The sequence below is a fragment of the Struthio camelus genome, chromosome 2 (genome assembly GCF_040807025.1).
Source record: "Struthio camelus isolate bStrCam1 chromosome 2, bStrCam1.hap1, whole genome shotgun sequence".
In the NCBI taxonomy this organism is placed as follows: Eukaryota; Metazoa; Chordata; class Aves; order Struthioniformes; family Struthionidae; genus Struthio; species Struthio camelus.
In genome coordinates, this window is record NC_090943.1 from 7,104,720 (window position 1) to 7,125,853 (window position 21,134).

At 39.6% G+C, this 21,134-nt stretch overlaps 1 protein-coding gene across 1 annotated transcript in view; it reads left to right on the forward strand.

Annotated features, from left to right (window-relative positions):
- The window catches only part of LOC104148556 (sodium channel protein type 5 subunit alpha), a 216,933-nt gene that overhangs the window by 43,014 nt on the left and 152,785 nt on the right, over positions 1 to 21,134 (forward strand). The window contains exons 4-6 of the mRNA XM_068934177.1: positions 5,158 to 5,276; positions 8,777 to 8,905; positions 14,333 to 14,424. Of these exons, the coding sequence (XP_068790278.1) occupies positions 5,158 to 5,276; positions 8,777 to 8,905; positions 14,333 to 14,424 (340 nt within the window). The remainder of the gene's footprint in view (positions 1 to 5,157; positions 5,277 to 8,776; positions 8,906 to 14,332; positions 14,425 to 21,134) is intronic.

Consider the following 21,134-nt stretch of genomic DNA (forward strand, 5'->3'; position numbering starts at 1 on the left):
TGTAAAGGGCCTCACCATAGTTAGCAAAGAGTCAGTGGAGTCACTTGGGTACAGTAATTCAGAAAAGAAGTGAGCAGGTAGTTGGGTAGAGGTCCTCTGATGAACAGCTTTGCCATACGCTGCTTAAGCTACCTCTCCCATGAGACCAGGTGCAGATGCGGTTTAATTTCGAACTGCCTCAAAATTAAATTTTTTGCTGTCCTGAAACAGAGCATTTTAAAATTGCTTTGCTGTGTTGTTAGTTTGTTTAGTTTCAACCTGTCATCCAGCTTGAAATGAAAATGCACATTGGCCTGCTGGACCTCTCAGCAGAACGGCAATGCTCGATTTCACCTAGCCCGAGTTCTGAAGTAATACGAGGGTATTACTTAAGGGGTGGTGGGGGTTGTTTTATTTTCTAAATATGGCCACAGAGACATTATATTCTGATTTAGTCAGTTCTGTCCGGAAGATCAAACTGAGCTAAATGTCCAGCTTTGTACGAACATTACTAAAAAGACACCCTTTTTCATGAGTCGCCTTCTTTTTCTACAGTGCACGTGCCAGGCTTGGCACTGATAATTCAAACACTGTACATGCTGCTGTGATGATTGTGTGACATTTTAGTGATAGAAATTCCTCAGCTGCAGTGCCTGCATCTACCAGACAGGGCTAATAAATACTAAGCAGGTAGCACCTCAGAATCACTGGTTTATTATCAGATTTAGGGGAAAAAATAAAGAAAGAAACCAGTTTCCCTAGGCTCTCTATGCAGTGGGGAAAAAAAGGGATCTGAGAATAGAACTGTCCTAACAAGAGGGAACATAGGTGAGGCTCCTAGTAACAACAATTCTATGTAAAAAAGAGTATGCAATATCAGCCAAGACATTTTTATGGTTTCTAAGAATACAACATAGACTTTTGCACAGACATTTGTTTATGCATCAAGTTACACCTGCAGGCAGTTCAGCGTGTGCTGCTGTATACTCAGGGCCAAACAGTGTTTATTAGGTACAGTTACATCAGAACAGCCTTGCTGAAGCTAATTGAGATCAATGGATTTCCATGGCTATGACTCAGACAAGAATTTGAAAATTGAGCTTCTTAGCCAAAAGTGCATATGTGTAAATATGGATTCTGGCTGTGGAGGCCTATTCTGTTTTACTACTCACTTTCTGTTACAGCTGCTCGTGAAGCCAAGAGGTCACAGGTATGTGTAACACACAGGAACTACACGCCCTTGGTGGCAGTCAACCAAAAGATAAGAGTGCAAGAAGTCCTTATCACGTTACCTCCAAGGACAGAGAACACAGATGAGTGAATGTCAAAGACGTGTGAGGAGCAAAAATATGGTCAGACAAGGAGCATAAAATTTCTGAAGTGGAAGGCCGCAAAGCTAACAGCATTTTAGTTCCAGAAAGACCCAAGTTATCAACTTGTGTTGATAATGTCAGACAATCTAACAGCTCAGCCTTCGGCAAGGCACAGGCAGGAGGCAACAGTCCCCGTCACAATAATACATCGGCGTAGTTCCTGCATTAGGCAGTGCATTGTTTTCTGTCAATAAAGGCCTTTCACAGCAACCTGAAACACAAAGGCCAATTTGGCTGAGCAGGAAGTCAATATCCCGGGCAGAAAGGAGTCTGAATCGGCAAGTACTCAAGCAGATAATATCACAGACATGAATTTGGGAACTAGATCTACTGTTTTGCGTGAGTGTAATCAAGCAATCTTTATTTTCCCTAGGGCAAAAGCCAAAAGAGCATTAACTGTCACGTAAGTGTCTGAAGCAACTTCTTTAGCAGATGCTGTATTTCCATTTCCAGTCATTGAATGTACCTCGAAGGCCAACAGTAGAATAGAATAGAGAGGACAGAATAAAATCATCCTATATAGAAACTGTGGGGATCGCATTTCTCGGTTAAGTAGCTTATGTGGAGTTCTTCCACTGAAACTTCAGGCAGGATAAATCCTGTATCTTCACTGGTCATCCAGTCAAGGTTAGGCTAGTCAGTTTAGTTAGAAATATACCCTTGCAAGGGAAAGAATATCCATAGGCTGACAAACCTCCTAGTACTAGAAATTACTTCAATTAACAATGTACCTGTAAAACTCTTTTAGGGATCTGTCTTCCTCTTTAGATTGTAGCAGGCCTTGTGGTAGGACCACGGTTGAGATGGCTGCCTGAGCAAGGCCCTGGCCCATTTCTATTTCGGGGGACTTGAGGAGCATGGAGGTGCAACCGTTTGCTTTGTATCAGATGCAAAACAAAATTATTGATTAAATACTCTGTCTTCTGCATCGTTAACTATTTCACCATCTCTACTTACTAATAAGATTAAATCACTGCTGAGATTTCATTCATGTCTTATGCTTTAAAGATTCCTTCTTATTTCATATTGCCTGCAAGCCATGGGTTGTTCTGTGGTTTCCTAGTTTCTCCAAGCGATTTGCTGTCCTTTATCGAATACACAGCAATTGTTGTTTCCTACTTTTTCTAGTTATTAGATGTTCTTCAGCTCAATTTGCCACAGATCTAGGATGGTCTTTTCTCCAGAATTACCTTCCTTGATGCTAAATTATAGATTCTTGCTCATCTAAATATTTTCTTCTTAAAGATTTCCCAATTTTTGTTCATATTTTCTGCTTGCAACTTCTCTGCCATCTGGTTTGATTCATTTTCCTCTGTAAGGAAAAATGAGACCCTGTGAAGCACTTGTTATATGTATTATTGATTGGGACTAACCTTTGCCTGCCCATATTATATCTAATTTGGCAATGATCGCTTAAACAGCCCTTAGTTTTCAGTCTGCTAATTAACCGTTATCCATCATAATGAAGTCTAAAATAGAAGTATGTTATGTTTAGTTTGATAGCTTTGTACTGAAAGATAATAATTTATAATTTTTAGGAATTCCTTATACAGACTGCAGAAGATGCCGTTCTGTAACTTCATATTGGAAATATCCCAATACAAAAAAAGTTTTACTTTCAGTTTCTTGTAGAAAGGATCCTGACGAGGGGCTTAATATATTGGATTTGTGGTCTGTAACAGGTACCAAACAGTAGTCCCTTTCGGAATGTATTAACCATGTGTGTGATCCATGTTAACTCATGGATCGGTATGCTTTCAAAATGTAGAATTAACAGTAATTCTTAGTTATGTTGCAGGCAATGGCCTTAAAATAGATTGTCTCAATTTCATCTTCTTTACTCACTCTGTCCTTTCTGAGTAAACAACCAGCATCAATTTTCAGCAGTCTGCTTATGCAAACAATTGCATTAGATTTCAGGAAAGCGAATATTCATTCCGTAGGAATTTCCATTTTCTCTTACTGATTGGACAGACCTCTAATTCTGGTGTATAGCTAGCTGAAATGATTCTTCCCTTCATATTCTTTGTCATTTTGATCTTCTTGATGAAACTCAGTTTGAATTCATAGCGCATTTGTTGACCCAAAAACGGACCCCTTACATTTTCACCTTGTGTCCTCCTGGATATTCTCTTTGATCTTCACATGAGAAGGCTGTGACACCTGCCTTTGATTAAGCATTTGAGAAGGTTGTTAGATTCAGCTTATGCTACAAGGAAACAAGGAGATATATATGTATATATATCTTAGACCTGTGATCCTAAAATGGGTGATTATAGAAGAATTTCCTTGTGCAGAATCGAATGGAAGGATGGTCCTTATTTGGCATGGTCTGCAGATGCCACTCTGCTGTACTGCCGTTATTTTTATAGGATTTTCATTGTAGTTGAAAAAGTCATCCAATGTTTTTTAAGCTGACTACAATTTACAACTAATCACATTAACTGGATAGACTAGATAGATAGTTTTAGAAACCTATTCTGGGCTAAATTAAGAAAAGGAGACTGGATATCACATATGCTTCACAGTAGAAGCATTTAGTAGAAGGTGTAGGCTTCAGAAGTGGAAAATGTTTGTGAGTTGAGGAGTCCCTTTGAGTTCAATTACTGATTTTTCTGATGGCACCAGGGAATATGCACGTTGGTTACTACCAATTTAGCTTTGCAGTTGCTTGTGTGGCACATCGGAAAATGTTCCATTCTATATTCAGCAGAGGTTTTGGCTCTGTGAAAGGACAGCATTCATACAAACATTTCAGGACATACCCTTGAAACAATATTTTCAGATTGCTATTCTCAAATGAAAAAAAACACCAATGCAATCTGTAAAGGGGTGAAACAAGAAAATAGTATTTTTTTTTCTGAATGAGGCGAAAGAAGTTTGCATTTGTGTTCTACTGACTTCCTCTGACAAGGGTTACAGCCTATTGACCGAACTGGAAGTTGTTTGTCCTTGCCTTAACTTTTTAAACTCATTGCTTAAGCTTCTCCCGGTAACATGGAGCCTAATATTTACACGGGGGAATCCCATCACGTATTTTTGCTTTTTGTTGTTTGTTTTTACCAGAAAGTGGCATATGCTTTCAGGAGAGCAGTTCAGTGAACGATGTTTTCAACTTCAGGAATCTGATTTAGGGCGCTCTTTGTTTTATTTATGGCCTCAGCTTTAGCAGCTAAGTGCATGGACTATACACTTAGGAGGTTCATTTTAGCTGTCAATTAGGAAGCTGGTGCCTCAGCTGAGGTAGTCAGCCTTGCAGACCAAGACTGCATTTGCCAGCTGGGTTTGCAGACCAAGCCTTAAAATTAGTGCTCTGAAGCTCAGATTTGCCCTTGGTGAAAGTGTATACTGAAAGGAAGTCCTAAAGCCCATCAGACAGATTAGAAAGATCAGATTTATCACTTACCTATTGCCTGAGAAATGTTTCACGATGCAAAACAAACTGGGAATTTGCAGACACAGGTTTTCCTTAAATACATAAATGATCCTAATCCCTCTTTTCATTCAAAGTTGCACACCTACGCAAATTGTCATCTGACCAACACGGCTGTAATTTTGGGGTATTGTACTTTCAGAAAACTGCAGAGTCAGTGCATTTGTTTACTGTGCAAAGTACGCATAAAAGATGTAGGCGACAGAAAAAAAGCAGGGAAGAGTCTCTCAGTTTTTTCATGTTTACATAATTACCTGTTCCTTCACACACTCGCAAACAGGTGTCTATGATAGTTGTTAAGCATCTTGCAAATTACGAGTGAGCTGTCACATCTTGCGTGAAATGATTAAAATTTATGAAGTCTTATAACAGATGCGGTTTTCCTTAATTCACTTATTTACATTGTTCAGTATGTTTATTATGTGCACTATTTTAACTAATTGTGTGTTCATGGCACAATCAGAGAACCCGCCGTGGAATAAATATGTTGAGTAAGTATCTTTGCTGGTACACAGCTGTCCTGTCCTTGTCTTGTCCTTCCTCTGTCATTTGTTACGTTCTTTGTTTCATCTTGTTTGCTGTTGTCTAATTTCTTCCAGTAATACTGAATATAGTATCTGTCCTGACAAAATGTTTTGCCAGGCATTTGTTGCCTGTGAAAACTCCCTTAGTAAGTAAACTAACAATTTTTAGTCTACCAAGCTCATATTTATTGCTAAATGCACCTGCTATGCTACATCTGAATGAAATCATGTGTGATCAGAGCTCCATTTGAAACTGGCCTGCTTTCCACAGATCCCATGCAAGAGATTTGGTGGTGGACACGTTAGAATAAGCGGATGGACCTTAAGTTGAATTATTTCAAAAAATACTTCCAGGACATACCTGGCTCTGTCCTTAAACTAAAATTTACTGGAAGCAAAAGTTTCATTCGGACAGAGCACATAATGAAAAGTGTTCCTCTGTAAGCATTGGTGGAGATACTTTATGAGCAAGCGTAAGATTATTTGGGAACACTTTTATCAGGCTCTTGTCTCTCCAGCTTGCAAAACCCTCAGAAAAAATGGCAAGGATTTCATTCAAAGTTCCTTTTTTTTTCCCAAAATACATTTTAAAAGGGGCTGTTAGGCTTTAGAAAGTCCATTTCATTTCTTTAAGTTGCTTTAAAATATTCCTTTTAGAAATAGATACCAGATGCACACGCTTATCAACCTACACCGCATTAAACAATTATTTTGGCTCATTGAACCAATCAGAATACACTTTTTGTTTTTGACTGTCATACGATAAACACAGCCATCTGCTGCTCCATAGCGTGGTGGTTGGTCTGCTCAGGGCTGTAAGGAAAGACAGCAAAATGCCCTTATTTTAGGTTTCATAAGATCATGCAGGGTACATCTTCTAGGCCAGAAATTACTAATTATAGACAGAACTGAACCAAATATTTCATCTGATCACAATAACGTCTTAATCCCAGGATGTTTCATGTGTTTCTGTATAGAATACTGCCCTCGAGTATGTCTGTGACTTTTCTTTTCCCCTGACGTTGTCCTTTTCTTACTGAAACCTGTCACACACTGCCATACCCATGGTGTGTGCAACTGAAACGTGGACTTCTCATCCGTGTGAGTCACAGTGTGGTCATTGGGTCTCTGCTGGGGAATTTAAATGTTTGAGAGGAAAATATCGAAGTGCTCGTTGTGTCTTCCTTAGGCAAGGAAAATATGGACGATGTTGTCAGTGCAACAGACAGGACGTTCAAGAAAGTTAGAACAGAAATGTAACCGGAATCACACAGCATAGAGTAAATCCTTTACCTTTCATGTTTTCCTTTCTCCTGCGTCCCCTCATACCTCTCAGCTTTTCCTCCTCAAATTCAGAGAATGAAATCAAATGCAGGTACTTTTGAGGAGCAAAATAACCCAGTGAATGTTAATTTAAATTAATTAATATTGGATTTGGAAAAGATACATTTAATCCATTCTGTTCTAGTGTTCCAGAGTCTCATAGGGCATACAAGAGTAACACTGTATAGACATTTGTCCTATATCCTCCTTTAAAACAGAATAAATACTTAGCGTTTTGAAAGAAAAAAAAAAACAAATTAATTCAACTTACCCTCACTAAAAGAATAGAAAAAAAAATCCTGACTTCTGCTATTAAAGAAGCTATTCAGTTGCTGGAGGACTTTGCCCCATCCATTTAGAATTAGAGGATGATTATACAATCAATTAAACCATCTGACGTGCTGAATAAATACAAGTGCTTTATCATTTTTAATGAGCTTATGTACCGTTAAGTTTTTTTCTTTTTTGTTAGTCCTTTGGATGTGTTTTCTGCATGTGTTACTGAATACACACGTTCAAAGAGACTATCACTTGGGTGACCTGTATTTGGAATATCACAGCAAAACTAAAGAGGAGCTGTGAAAAGTTGGGTACAAGGTAATGTTTAGGTGTACGGTCAAAGATGAAGTGTGAGAAACATTTTAGGCCCATTGTGGCACCAAAAAAAACAGGCCTGTCACACTGCATGTTATGACAAAGCATACTGAGATCTTATAATATGTCTAATTAGCTCTACTGTGTGACATGAAGGCAGGAGGGCATGAGAGCGGCCACTACTTGCCCAGCTGCAGACCAAAGGAATACAACTAAGAGAAAATGCTTCTTTTTTATGTGTAATTAAATTCTTTAATATATTAATACCTTTCATTTCTTACACCTTTTGTTTTTGCCAGACAGGAATCCGAAGTGTTAGGAGGAGTTCTAGTGATGGCACCATTGTAACTAATGATATTTAATGACGGCCTAAACAGGAAACTCAAGCTAATGTTTCCAGTGAAATTCATAGCATTGCATCCTATGAAATTTTTGCTTTATGGGTTTTTAACTGTTTTTTATGTGGCAGACTCACAAGAAAGAGAGCTGTGCTTTGGTATCAACTGCATCTTAATTCAGGGAAAAAACATAGGAAATGCCAGTGGTGGATACTAAACATCTATTATTTTTATTAAGATATGGCCTAGAACACCTAGTCCCACTGAATTACCTATCTCAGGTACAAATATATAAAAAAAGAGGTGATGTATGCCCTGAAGGGTGTCTTTGATGGTGTTTTGAGGGCCCTGTATGAATACAGATCTAAATGCTGGAACTCAACACATTACTGTCCACCACAGAGAATTTGCCAAATTTTCATACAGGTATCATCCTTATTGCTAAAGATAAGATATATGTTCCATCCAATATTATTCGCAGTGAAGAAGCTATTGGTGATAAACAACTTGCCATACTATGGAAAAAAAACACCTTTGTGCCTCTCTTACTATCGAGCAGGTCAAAATTACCACATAGAGTATTGGGAGGGGGGCTATTGATTTCCCGTTTTTTAGTAAGGGCTTTCTACTATTGTTTAATTCTGAAGGCTAGTGTAATTTACCACAGCTAGTGAAACATAGGAGCACTTGTAGAAAGAATACCCGTTTTAGCTAATAAAACCACACTGCAACAATTTTTAACCTGCTGCCCATTGAAATGGTCTGAACAGGAAGGGGTGAGAGGTATGAATGGAACAAACATCTTCCTTTAAACAAGGAAAACAACAAGGATTGCTGTATAATTCATTCCTGTTGCATTGATGGTTGCAGAGAGTGCTTTGAAAGTCCCACAGCATAGCTTATGAACATAGTATTCACGCTTGATAAATGAGTGAGAATTCATCAGGGCACACCCTGCAGCAAAACTTAACTTCATTCTGTGGCTGTTATGAGCGCTTTCCCATTTCTGTTATGCTTCTTGGTCCGCACATGAAGCTGCTCATACACAGTCCAATGCTGCAGTCATAACTCTCATGAGCAACCCCAACGAAATGCATGGGAGTGTCTCATGCGAGTAGGATTGGGCCCAACCTGAATAAGCTGAGTGCGCTTCTGCCATTTCTCCTATTAACTGCTAATGCTCTTGCTTATCTTGGCCACCTTTTTCCCTAGGTACACTTTCACTGGCATTTACACTTTTGAGTCGTTGATAAAAATATTGGCGAGAGGATTTTGCATGACAGAATTCACCTTCCTTCGAGATCCGTGGAACTGGCTGGATTTCAGTGTTATTGTTATGGCGTAAGTAGCACTCCATTGTATTTTTCAAGACAGTGATGAGCAGTAGCATTTCTTAAAAAATTACCTGGCTGTTCTTTTTTTCCTTTCAAGTTGTATTGGAAATGAGAAAATGATGACGTATGTTAGGATGGACTTTATTTTCCTGAGTGATTTAACAGCAAGAAGTCAGAAATTCTCAGTTCTGTTCCAGATCTCTCAATTCACCAGACTATTTTGGAGATACTACTTAATCTCTCTGTGCTCTGCTAGAGTTGTTTGTAAAATATTTGCAATAATACTTGTCTGTGTAATGTAGGTTTAGGAGACTTCACCAAGTAGATTGCAAGACCTCTAATAGAAAGTATTATAAGTGTGTAACTTTATTGCTGATGTATCAGAATCCCTATTTATACTCTATCCGTCTGTAACACTTACCAAAGCCACCCTGGCGTTTCATTTAAGATGTGGTCTCACTTTTGAACGAAGAAAGTAGCAACTAGCCTGGCTCGTCATGGATCAACTATACATTAATAAACAAGTTTTAGTTAGTAACTGATAAAAAAAAGTCTGTACCGCACCCACAGGCGTCTAAGAAATGTCTTGGAATATGACAGTATAGTGGGACATTCAAAAAGGGAGCAAGAAGTTGGAAAATCTGTATCTGAGATGTGGAGGAAGATGAGCTGGAAACCTCACAGGGAGGAGCACAGGACACAGCTATACTTCAGGGTTTGCAGTCATCTCAAAGCTAACCTTGACTTTACAGATTTTCTTCATCCTGAAAATAATTTTTACTTCTATAAGGAATTAATTTAAAGGCTTCTGAAACTTGCTTTATATCTTGGGAATAGAAATATGGCCCCAGCAAGATATTCCCCTCCAGCTATGTACTTCTACTCAGATTGTTAGAGTTCACTCAGGACATTCGGGGTTCTGGTGCTGTGAAAGAGCTGATGGAGTTGTGGCATCTAGACAGCTAAAAATACACTGGGGTAGGGGAGGTGTCAGCCAACGCTTGTGGACGACACGGGGTCAGCCCAGGCTCTGGAGGAAGGCAGGTGTCTGACAGTGTCAGTATTTCCAGCTGAGCTAAAAGTCCAGATTCTCTTTATGGTCAAAAAAGAGAGAAGAGCACGTCAGGAGCACACCTCACGTCATCTTGAAGTGGAAACCAACAGAGGTGCCTGAAAGGCCCCGTTTCCTTCCACTAATTGTAGAAGGAGTTCATCTGATCAGCTCAGGTGGAGATATCGGCAGTGCCTCAACCTCTGCGAGGAGAATCCCACCGTCCGTGAGCTGTACATGGCCTCTTCTGCCTGCACCGGCCTCAGCGTGGAGCTGGGCGCCGGGGCTGTGCAGGCCCTCCTGGGGAGCCGTGGTCAGGTCCTGGGTCAGGTCCTAGGTCCTGTGCATGGGAGAGCCAGGCCGCTGGCCTCGGTGGGGTTATTCTAGCGAAGGGGGAGTGATGCTACAGGGAACCAGGCCCAGGCTTTATTTAGAAATGACAAACAGATTGGTTTTATTTTTTAGTCTTTTTGCTCTTCTTCTTCATTACTTACTTCTTCCCTTTTCTGGATACTGATCTGCCTGTATTTTCTACTTAATGATAACTATATTCTGCTCCTGTTTTAGTTTAGTTCTTGCTGCCCTCTTTATTCCTCATAATTCACAACCTTAAGTGAAATGCAAGCCTGCTAGCACTGACATTTGAGCTGAACCCATAGTGTCTGAATAGTACTGGAAATGAGAAAAACTGTTCAACCCACACTTAGTTCAAACACTACTAAGGGCCACTGAAGTTAGTAGCGAGACTCTGATAGGGTGCAGGGTTTAGGACTAATAATCTTGGTGGTATTTCTCGAGCAATAGCACAAAGATGCATAAGACCTGTATGGACTTCAACAGGGAGATTCCCACTTATTTTAGTAGGCTTTGGATCAAAGCCAGCCCTAAGGTCAGATCCTGATATCTGTTACTGCATTCCTATGGATTTTGCTGAAATGACATCTGGCCATCATGAAGAATGTTACAAAAAATGCGATGCATGTGGGGAGGTGCTTTTGGAGGTCAGCACACACTAGGTGTTTTTCTCAATTAAACTTTTTCTCAAGCAATGCTAAATATGATTCTTCTACAATATTTAGAAATAGGACAAAACAATACAAAGAGTTACAAGACCGATATACCCCCATCCTTGGGATAGATAGCAAAATCAGGGTACAATAGCTCAACTGCTTGAGAGTTAGTACATGATAAAGGAGCTCATCTGCAGGTGTCTGAATTCATCGTGACATGGAGAGCTTCTGTGCACAGGTTCACACTATTCTAGGTGGCAAAAGGCCTTTGATAGGAAGGCAGGAATGAACAGAGACAAGCACAAGAGAAGCAATAATTCAAAGCTTTGACAGTGGAGCTGCTCTCCTGAGCTGAGAAGCTGAGGATGTCCCCCCCCGCCCCGGCTTTGCAGAAGTCCTCCAGGAGTGTCTTGTCTACTACACTGAAACTCAGCTCTGAGAGGTCAGTGCAGGACGAGCTATGAACAGCCCTTAAGTTCTGCCCAGATGATCCCTGTGGGTGTGGGGCTTAGAGAGCTGGAAAGGTGAAGGTTTGCACAGACCTTGCAGTGGACAGTTGCCCAGAGGTGAATTTCTCTCCCAGGAGGCAGGAACCAAGATTTGGTACCCAGAGGTTGTGGGATTACACCTCTTTTTGATCTTCTGATTCTACTAAAATTGAATTACAGCTCTGTTCTCCAGCCTGAGGATTCAGGAAGCCTTCCGTGAAGTTTGTTTATTGAGAGGCTTGGGTCTCTATATCTTGTTTCCCAGCTATATTTCAATTTTCCATCCAAATGATTTTTCGCGTCTTAGTTAGAAGGTCCCGAAAACAGGGGGTGCCTGCCACTGAGAAAAATAAAGCTTCTCAAAATCAAATTACTGTAGTGGCTGCTTTCTTCAAAATTGGCATCCATTCCTGTTGTTTCGTATTTTAAGGCATATTGTATTAACATTTTTTATCAACTATGTTTCTGAGATAGTTAAGAAGTTTAGCTGGAATGGAAGGGAAAGAATTTATACATTTAGCCCGTTGCAAGTGATTCTCTGAGTTCATAGACAGTAGCGAGGGAGTTAAAAGTGACTGCAATTCGATCTTCATATGTACAATGAATCCTGCTTGCCAAGTATGTAACTAGCAGACAGTACAAAGCATTGGATAATGGACTCTTTTCTGATATGTTTTGTCCTTCATATAAATCCAATTTGAAAGTAATTTGAAATAAGATTGATTGTGCAGGTAGTTCTACTGTTGTCTCTCCTTGTAGCTAGTGTGTGATACTCGTGGCATTTCTGCATCTGGAACTAAAGACAGTATGAGGGTTCAAGATGGGCTGGAGAGCCTGATAAGGGGACATGAGATTTAAATGAACCAAGGTCTTAAGCCACAAGACAGTCTGATTCTTTCACTGGTAGGTGTTACAGTGTAATGACCATCGCTTGCTTTAGAGTTACTGTAAAATAACTTTTTACCTCCTCTTTTGAGCCAAAACTGCGCAGATTGTGTGGGTGACAATCACAGGAGGTAGCTTTTAATAGCACACGAGAGAGTAAGTGGTGTCTCCAGAGCTTTTCTCCCATACCATGCTGGCACGCTATTTCTCAGCCATGGCTTGTGACCCTCTGCTTGCTCATGGATGGGTTCAGGGGAAGTTGTGAAACTGCCCCCGTTTTGATCACTGTTTCTCAGACAAGCGAACCCTTTCCCGAATGTGCAAGGCAGCGGCAGCTATAACTCTGAGTTGCAAAAGGAAACTGAGATGCCAAAAGCTGTTAAAGACAATAAGCATTTCCCTAGCTAACAGGAGAACTTGTAGATGAGAATTCAGGTGGCTTCTCACTCCTTGATATAGAGGAACTGAGCTCCTGTAGTTTCATCTGAGAGATCGTCAAAGAGAATCTTTATTGACTATCATGAACAAACAGGAGTAGCAGTTGCATTTTCACATGCTTCTTTATATATTAATAACAAGTTTTTACAAGTCTGCGGTCAGCAAAACCACACTCACGTGCTATCGCTTCTCCCAAAAATGTTTTGGTCACTCTAGCATGCTGCAGGGGAGTTTGGGAGAGAAAATTTGTGAAACCTAGGGAGGAATTAGCAAATAGGCAGCTCTCTTTGCCCAGATTCCACTATAGGACTATGAAGAGAAGAAGCAATATTGCTATTCCAGACCATAATCTGGATTAGCAGATATGGAGATGATGTTTTTTCCTCCCTCAGAGGCCTTTGCAGAAAGGCCCCTTAAGCAGGCTTTGTAAAATAACCAGGTGAGTTTTGTCCTTAGCGTACAAAAACAAATGCCTCAGAGAAGTAGAATATGTAAATTTAATAGCAATATGAAATAGTCCAAGACTTGTTTTGTCCAAAAGATATAGTGGTGACTATGCTGTTTACTGTATACTCTCTTGGAGGAAATAATTTTTTAAAGCAATGCCAAAAGCAGACTTGTCCCATGACTGACTCTCCTGGGCGTATTTTGCTCTGATGTTGCACAGACCTCTGTCATGAGAAAACGTCCAAGGTAGTGAAGAGCCGGGATTGATTTTTTTAATCACAAATAGTCTGTAGTAGGATTGCAATTATATTCATTCAAAAGCCATCTTCTGGCAGCCAAATGGCATGGATTTGATGTGCAAAACAAAATCAAATTTTAAGGATCTCTTGAAATTAAGGTCTGCTATACCACACAGTACAACCCTGTATGTGAAAGAGCCTAGTAGAAATATTTGCACTGATATTTCCCTGTATTGCTCTATATGGGATTTGTATAAACTGTCAAAATTTGTCAAAATCACTTGGATATTTGAAGCTTTTATTTATACAGCAAAATAATTCTTAATGTTTCCAATGATATGTGAAGAGTTTTTGTTAAACTACATGATGATAAAATGTTCATAGTGTTTATTGCTGAGCAGCATGATAACAAGGTTCACTTGATAGTGTTAAAGAATTGATGCCTGTTAGATAAGCTGAATAGTTCAAGAAAAATTTGAAATAATGTATACAATGAAAACCCCAGAACAAATGGCATCAAAGAGCAGCCCGAAAAGTGGATGCACCTTTCATTCAGATGCGTTCACTCCTGCTGTGTATGAATGCGTTCTTCATTCAGACGAGTCTCTTGCTCTATTGTATAATTCCAAATAACTGTGACTTAATTCTACAGGTATGTAGGAGAATTTGTGAATGTAGGCAGTGTTTCACCTCTTCGGACTTTCAGGGTATTGAGAGCTTTAAAAACTATTTCAGTAATCCCAGGTAAGAAGCCCTGATCCTTACGTACTGGCTCTCAGCTACAAGTGATTCTTTCTCTGTCTCTCTTTGTCCCCTTGACTGTTGTTTTTTGCTGGTGTTTTGTCATTGTCTGTGTGTGACTTTCCCTTGTTACAGATACATAACTGAATTTGTGGACCTGGGCAATGTCTCAGCCTTACGAACGTTCAGAGTACTTCGGGCGCTGAAAACAATCTCAGTCATTTCAGGTGAAAATCAGGTTAAACACTCCGGCTGCAGTTAAAGCCTACATGCCATTTCCAGTAGTAAACACAATAAATCCAAACGACTTAACCATAGCTACTGATCGGGAAATGGAGGAATGTAGGGAATGTGACCTGTCAATAGAATACGTTTTTCATATGTTTTCCAATACTGTTTTTGTGGGCAAAAGGCATTAGAGTACTTCCAAACTTGCCAACCTCACTAAAACAAGCATTACTGTCTAAACTCCTGTATACAGTGGATCATGAATCACATTCGTAAAGTAGTCATGCATGAACCATATGAAAACGGCAGTGAAATCCTGTTAAAATCTTAGGATATTGATTTTAAAAATGGAAGGCTAAATGGCCTCAAAATATTTGAGTGTCAGAGCACATCGATAGAGGGGTCTAAATCTGTGCTATGAGCTGAGATCCGCTCAAGACTGAAAGCACAGATAGCTTAATTTATCTAGTGTTTATTCGTTTGCATGAGATAGAATACTGGTTAATTTCTGACCCTGAAGAGATTAGGAAAAGTTTCATCACTGACTTTAGTAGATCTAGCATTTCACAACTCATTTTGCATATTTTAAAGGATCCCTCCAACAACAAATCAGTGTTTTTGCTACAGGCCTGTTAGTGAATGAAGAACTCTTCTCATAGTTTTTGATCTAATTTATTTCTGTTTCGTAAAATAAATAATATATTCTACTTAGTAGTTTATGCAGAGATAAGTCCATTTAGGACTAACTGCATGGCAATGCATTCTTGCCAAGTATTGTCTATGGACAGGTCTCATTCAGCCTCAGTGTTTAACATCTCCAACCTGCATGGCAAGGTAGAGAAGATAGCAAAAACCGTGCATGGTAGATCCTATTGGTGATAATCCTGAACAGATGTTGGCAATTACATGTCAAAAATACTCTAAACATTGAGAAAACTGCTCAGAATCTCACGCACAGCTATGTAAGATTAGAAAGGTTTTCCAGCCATCAAATTATGAGCATCTGCCCTGTAACGTTAATCTAAACAAATGCCACAGCATAAACTTTCAGGGACATATATTAGAACTAATCACCAACACTCACATAGATTTTAGGGTGGAAATGGGAATTCTGGAGCTGGAACGTTAGGAAAAGTGAAGAAAACATCTTTGTAGATCTGGGCTTTACTCCCTTATTCCAACAGTAAAGTAACAGAAACCAGTGAAATAACTCAAAGAGCAAGGTACCTTTTAGTGCAAGTGTACGTCAAAATATACCTCTTAAGGAAAACTTTAAGATGGTCATTCCTTAGGTCTGATATTTCTGGAAATCAGTTCTAATGTTTAATTTTTCCTCAATTTTAAAAAGAAATAATCAATTAGCTGGGGAGATTTTGTTCAATTTTTTGTAAACTGGTTTTCCACTGTGAAAACGTTTTTGCTTGGGAAAGCCTTAGATGAGCAGCAAGTTGAGCATGGGTATACATATCATGGGGGAGAGTAGTAGCTAAACAGAAAGAAAAAAATTATTTCTTGGCTTCCCTTGCTAGTGATTTAAAGACTAACTTGGAGGGACAGCGGTCTCCAGGGGACACCTTTCACTTTCCATTTTGTCTCAATCTTGAGTCTCTTCAGAGAAAAGCCTGTCAATTTTGATGAGTTATATGTAGTCATTTTCTGATGTTCTCTGTCATAGTTGGAGCTGAAGCATATTTTACATTAGTAAACTGTAACTGTTTTGTAGAGAAAAAAAGGAGCACAGAGATTCAGCAGAATTTTATTGAAAATAGACCCAAATCTTTCAGTGATGCTAAACACCTAGTTGTTCTATCTGTTGGTTAAAAAAAAGGCAGGTAGTGTTATTTACTAGTATGATACATAGTATTTTGCATTCTCTTTTTTCTCTATGATCGAATATTTAATTAGTTTTCTCATAGCTGCATTTTTAGGTACTAGTAACTAAATTATTTGCTGACATAACTGCAGGAAGATATGCTAATAGAAAATCTGGTTCTTAGATTTCTTTATCAAGATTACCTCTGTCTTGAGTAGGAATTGCAAATATGGAGAGATACAAATTGCTAAGGATAGTATAGCTGCATGTAAAATACAGCTATGGGTTGTTTTTTTTATGTTAGTAGATAATTTCAGAGGGGCTGGTTCATTTTTTAGCTAGATATATATTTTAACAGAAATGTTGGGCATGATACTGTGTCAATTTGGAGCTCAGTCTAAGGTTTTAATGATAACATAGATTTATTCTGGGATAAAACGTTACTCCACAGTAAACTTAGAAATGTAAAGGTGATGTCTTCCATGAGATTTTTGCGTTGATCAGCTGGAGAGAGGGGAAGAGGCTTGTTAATTATTTCCTCTGTTATATCTTGGAGGAAGAACACTGAGATGTATTCTCTTTGGCAAATATCTAAGCTTTTCCTCTATAAAATTGATCACACTTTTCTATCAGGTAGTTATGTTTGCACAAACATACTTGGACTCAGCATGCTCGATGAAATTGCTTACCGAAAGTAATGGGCCAAGTCCTCAGCGGTGTAAGGCTTCAGTCCAGCAGAGCACTTAGAGGCTGGTTTTCAAAGGCATTCTGCTTCACTTGAAATCAATGAGTTTCACTATTGACTCCAGAGGGAGTCAGTAAAGCTTACAATTAAAGCTTTTAAAAAATCTCACCTACACTTAATACCTAGCTTTAAGTGCACAAGTAGGTCCAGGGACATTTAAGGGACAGAGGATCACAGGACTCAAAAAGTTATCTCCCAAAGCCTTAAGAGGTCATTCCCCTGGTCCAAGGTGGCATTTAGTATCACTCAGACCGGCCTGATATTTATTGCCTAACTTCTTCTAAAAATCCTTCAAAATTGGAGGTCTTCCTAAGCAGTCTGTTCTAGTGCTTCCTTATTTTTGCCAAGAGAAGGCTTGTCCTGGAGGAGGGATTCAGAGCCGGATTCAGAAACCCAAACTTTAAGCTACTGAAAGCCATGTGTTTCCTGGTCAGAGATGTGGCTGCCGGCACGCTGGCATCTCCTGCTCCACAGGGCCATGGATTGATCACCTGTGGATCCTCTCTTTGAATCCAGCCCCTCCTGACCAGCTTCACTCTCCCTGGATGCAACATCAGCTCATTATTTCTTACCCGATAGCCACTGTGCAGGATGGCAGGACAGTACCTTACCCCCCACGGCAACCTTTAATGTGCCTGAGGACCATCGTGGATCCCCTTAATTTTCTCTTGTCTGCACTAAATAGCCCCATTTCCTTCTGTTCTTCCCAGCTGCCCGTGATAGCAGTGATAACATGCTGGGCACAGTAGCTGGGTATTTGTCTTGCATTACAGGTTGTTCATCCAGACTCATTAAAAGAAAAGTGGTTTTAATTTCACGTGTGCCTTATGTTCAGGTGCTTAGAAGTAGGTAACATTTTCTGCATGTAAGCATAAAATCCTTAACTGTCGATGATTTTATTTATTAATTAGCATCTTGCATATTCCCATGGCAACTAGATTCAAGCTCTTTTAATTAGATGGGAGCCACGGTATTCTCTGTCAGCTGTAGGACAACCCCGTTAAAATCACTCATTCACCTCTCATTAATGGCTCATCCAAATCCTAGAGGTGTCAACAGAAATTTTTCTTGTGACTGTGGAGGGTCTTGAATCATAGTTTATCTGCAGGGAAATCACCAACGTTTTGTGATAACTAATAACTTAGGTAATTTAAAGCCCTGTGGTAACCACTCCACCCCCAAAATCCCTGAAAAATGCAGACCATGATGATCATCTGGATTTTGTAAAGTGCCCTTATCTAGACAAGTTCTGCTGCTCTTTCTAGAACAGGCGTGCACGTCACAAACATTTCACAGAAAATGACAGGATACAGGCAAAAGGTGACCTCATAGAAAATTGGGCCAAGGCACTTTGGGGCCTGATCCAGCTCCCATTTAAGTCAGTGTGAGTCTAAAGGCTATAAATAGCACTGTGAATGTTATCCAGTACTTAACTGATAGCCAGAACAGAGCTCGGAGCCCAAGAATTAAGGCTGTGTGGAGGAGGCTGACCCCTGTTCACTGCTGGCATCTCAGTGAAGTCCCTCTGCAGAGAGATAAATTTCATCCTTACAGTGGGCAAATCGCTTCCTTAAAAAGTAGCTAGCCCAGAGGTGAGAAGTACCTGACTTGCTGGTGTCTTCCTTGGAGACTAGCCTGACAATCACATTTTCACAGAAAGATCTACAGAAATGCTGACAGTCATTCAAGTTTGCCAACATCATATTAAACTTTTGGCTGCCACGTGTGGGACACCACATACTTTCATCAAGAGCGAATACTCTTCTCCATTCACGTGACTCACACAGGCATTTATAAGACACATGCACATCTTCAGGAGAAGGACTAGGTTAAGTGTGGACAAGCATGGTGTAAGTCACACTCTCTGTTTTTGTTTTTGCTTTCTCTCCCCTCTCTTTTCCAGACTGTGCATGACAGCGTCTGCTGTTCTGTAGGTGATTGCCAACATCTGGTATGGATACCATACCAAATTATGCTAATATTTCCTTACATCTTGTAGGAGGAATGGATGGTGTTGTGGGATCTTGCCATTTCTCATTGTTTGGTGTTGCTTGCATTTTCTGTGGTTTCTGATTTGCATTTGAAAATTGATTATTTGATTAACATGTGATGTTCAAATCTCTTAACTTCTACCAGTATTAACAGGAATGTTTGGGCCAAATCCTTCTTGCTTTCTGCAGCTGTCAGGCTGATTATATAGCCTTCATTCCACTCATTTTAGATGATCTAGTATTGCTCATGTCAGGCAAGCAGGATTTGGCCCTGAAGTGCAGAAAGAGTTCAGTGATTTAGGAAAAGCCTACTGATTACTCCATAAGGAGTAATTTATGGACCCATTGTCATTAACGGGTGTTGACTTCACTCAGCTTTGGATCAGCTCCTCAGTTTTTGCTGCATGCTGCCTGGTTTGATGTTTGACTTGAAAGAATTAAGTAAATTCCTTTAATGCCCCATAAATAGTACCATCTATTAAGCTATATTGCATTGCTCTCATTGGCATTATTTCAAAGGAGGATTATTTGTCTGGAAGATTTAACAGTGCTCTAAATTTGAATACATCTGGCATTGCTTTTACAAAACATGGTGATTGGCTCAGGGAAATGCAGAGCACCTGCAAGACGTTGTGAGTGTCCTTATTTTCCCCTAGCCCTTCCAACTGCCAGGTCCAGAAAGTTTAAATGAGTGGTGAATTAAGCACATTACTGAGCAATGAATTGTGCTGAGCAACTCCATGGATGTCACTTAACTTTCTGGGTGCATTTTCTTTTTTAAAGGATGAGGAAAAAAAGATAGTTATGTCTTACAGTTATAGTCTGTAAGTATACCCCTCCCCAAATGACATTCCTGAAAAGTTGTAACAAAGCTCCGGAAGACAGAGTAAGCGTTATTTTTAAGTGATCTTTAATTACAGCAGTTGTATTACTGTGGCATTCTCTTCCTAAACTGTTCAGAACTCTGTGTGTGTGTGTGTGAGTATATATATTTATATACATGTGTATGTGTAAAGTAAAGCAGAAAGCCCTCTCATAAAAATAAATATATTTGATACCTGCAAGGGACGAACTTTTAAAGCTAATAGTATAGCATTGCTATTCTATTTAAAAATCCCAGTTAAGTAAACTGAGAAAAAAAAGTTTCATGAAATGACATTAAAATTAACAGTACTTAGACCTGAATTTGGAAACAGATAGTTTTTACTTGGTGCTAGGATTTTGCAGGTCCTGCTTCCTTATATTACCCCTATTCGTCTTAGGACTCTTATTGTCCTTGCTCATTAAGTAAGACTTTGCAAGATTAATTTTTTAAATGTATCCTAGAGATGAAAGCAAAACTCATGTAATCTACAATGGGATTACGCCTTTTGACATGTACAGGGTATCTAGCAAACTGTGGTCTGTCCTCGTGTACTGAAGTGATACAAATACAAGGTCTAAGCTTATATTTATATTAGAAAAAAGGGATGTTCTGCAGTGATTTCTTAGAGGTTACCGAAGTGAAAGAATCTGTGGTTTGGCTGCTTTCACTTAAAAGTCTCAATGTGCAGTCAGACTTCCCAAGTTTCACCATCTCCAGTGAAGAATTATTTGTATGTTCAAAGGACAGCCAAAGATGAGATTCATATAAAACATTTCAGAATACTAAAGGAGAAAAAAACTCCAGTGAATTTATAAATGATATGCCTATTTTTTTCCTGCCCCGTTATTTGTTTCTTTAAGATCAGGGTATCCTAAAGCTCTTCTTACTGGATTAAAGAGAGACCCAAGAAAGTCTTTCGGAGCTAGGCTACAACTAAAACTACTTTCACTTCAGGTGTAAAGTTCATCCAAGACCAGATTATCAGAATAGCCGTGCTCCCATTTAGGCATCAGAATAGGTACCAGCTTTTCAGATGAACTCAACAAGTTCAAAGCAGGTCTTTATCTAGGTATACGAACAGGAACTGGCCTCACTTGTGAGAGCTGTTTCTGGGGAGGAGTGCTGATGTCATAAAAATCCAGCTCTTGCCTGACGTTTGTGCTACAGGACTTTTTGCTGTTTTTTTGTGTGGAGCAGGAAATCATCTAGCCTCTTCATCTTCACCCGGCCTCAGACTAGCTTTAAAGAGGCAAACAGAAGTTAGTGGAGAACGAGGACTGTCCCCACCGGGTGGT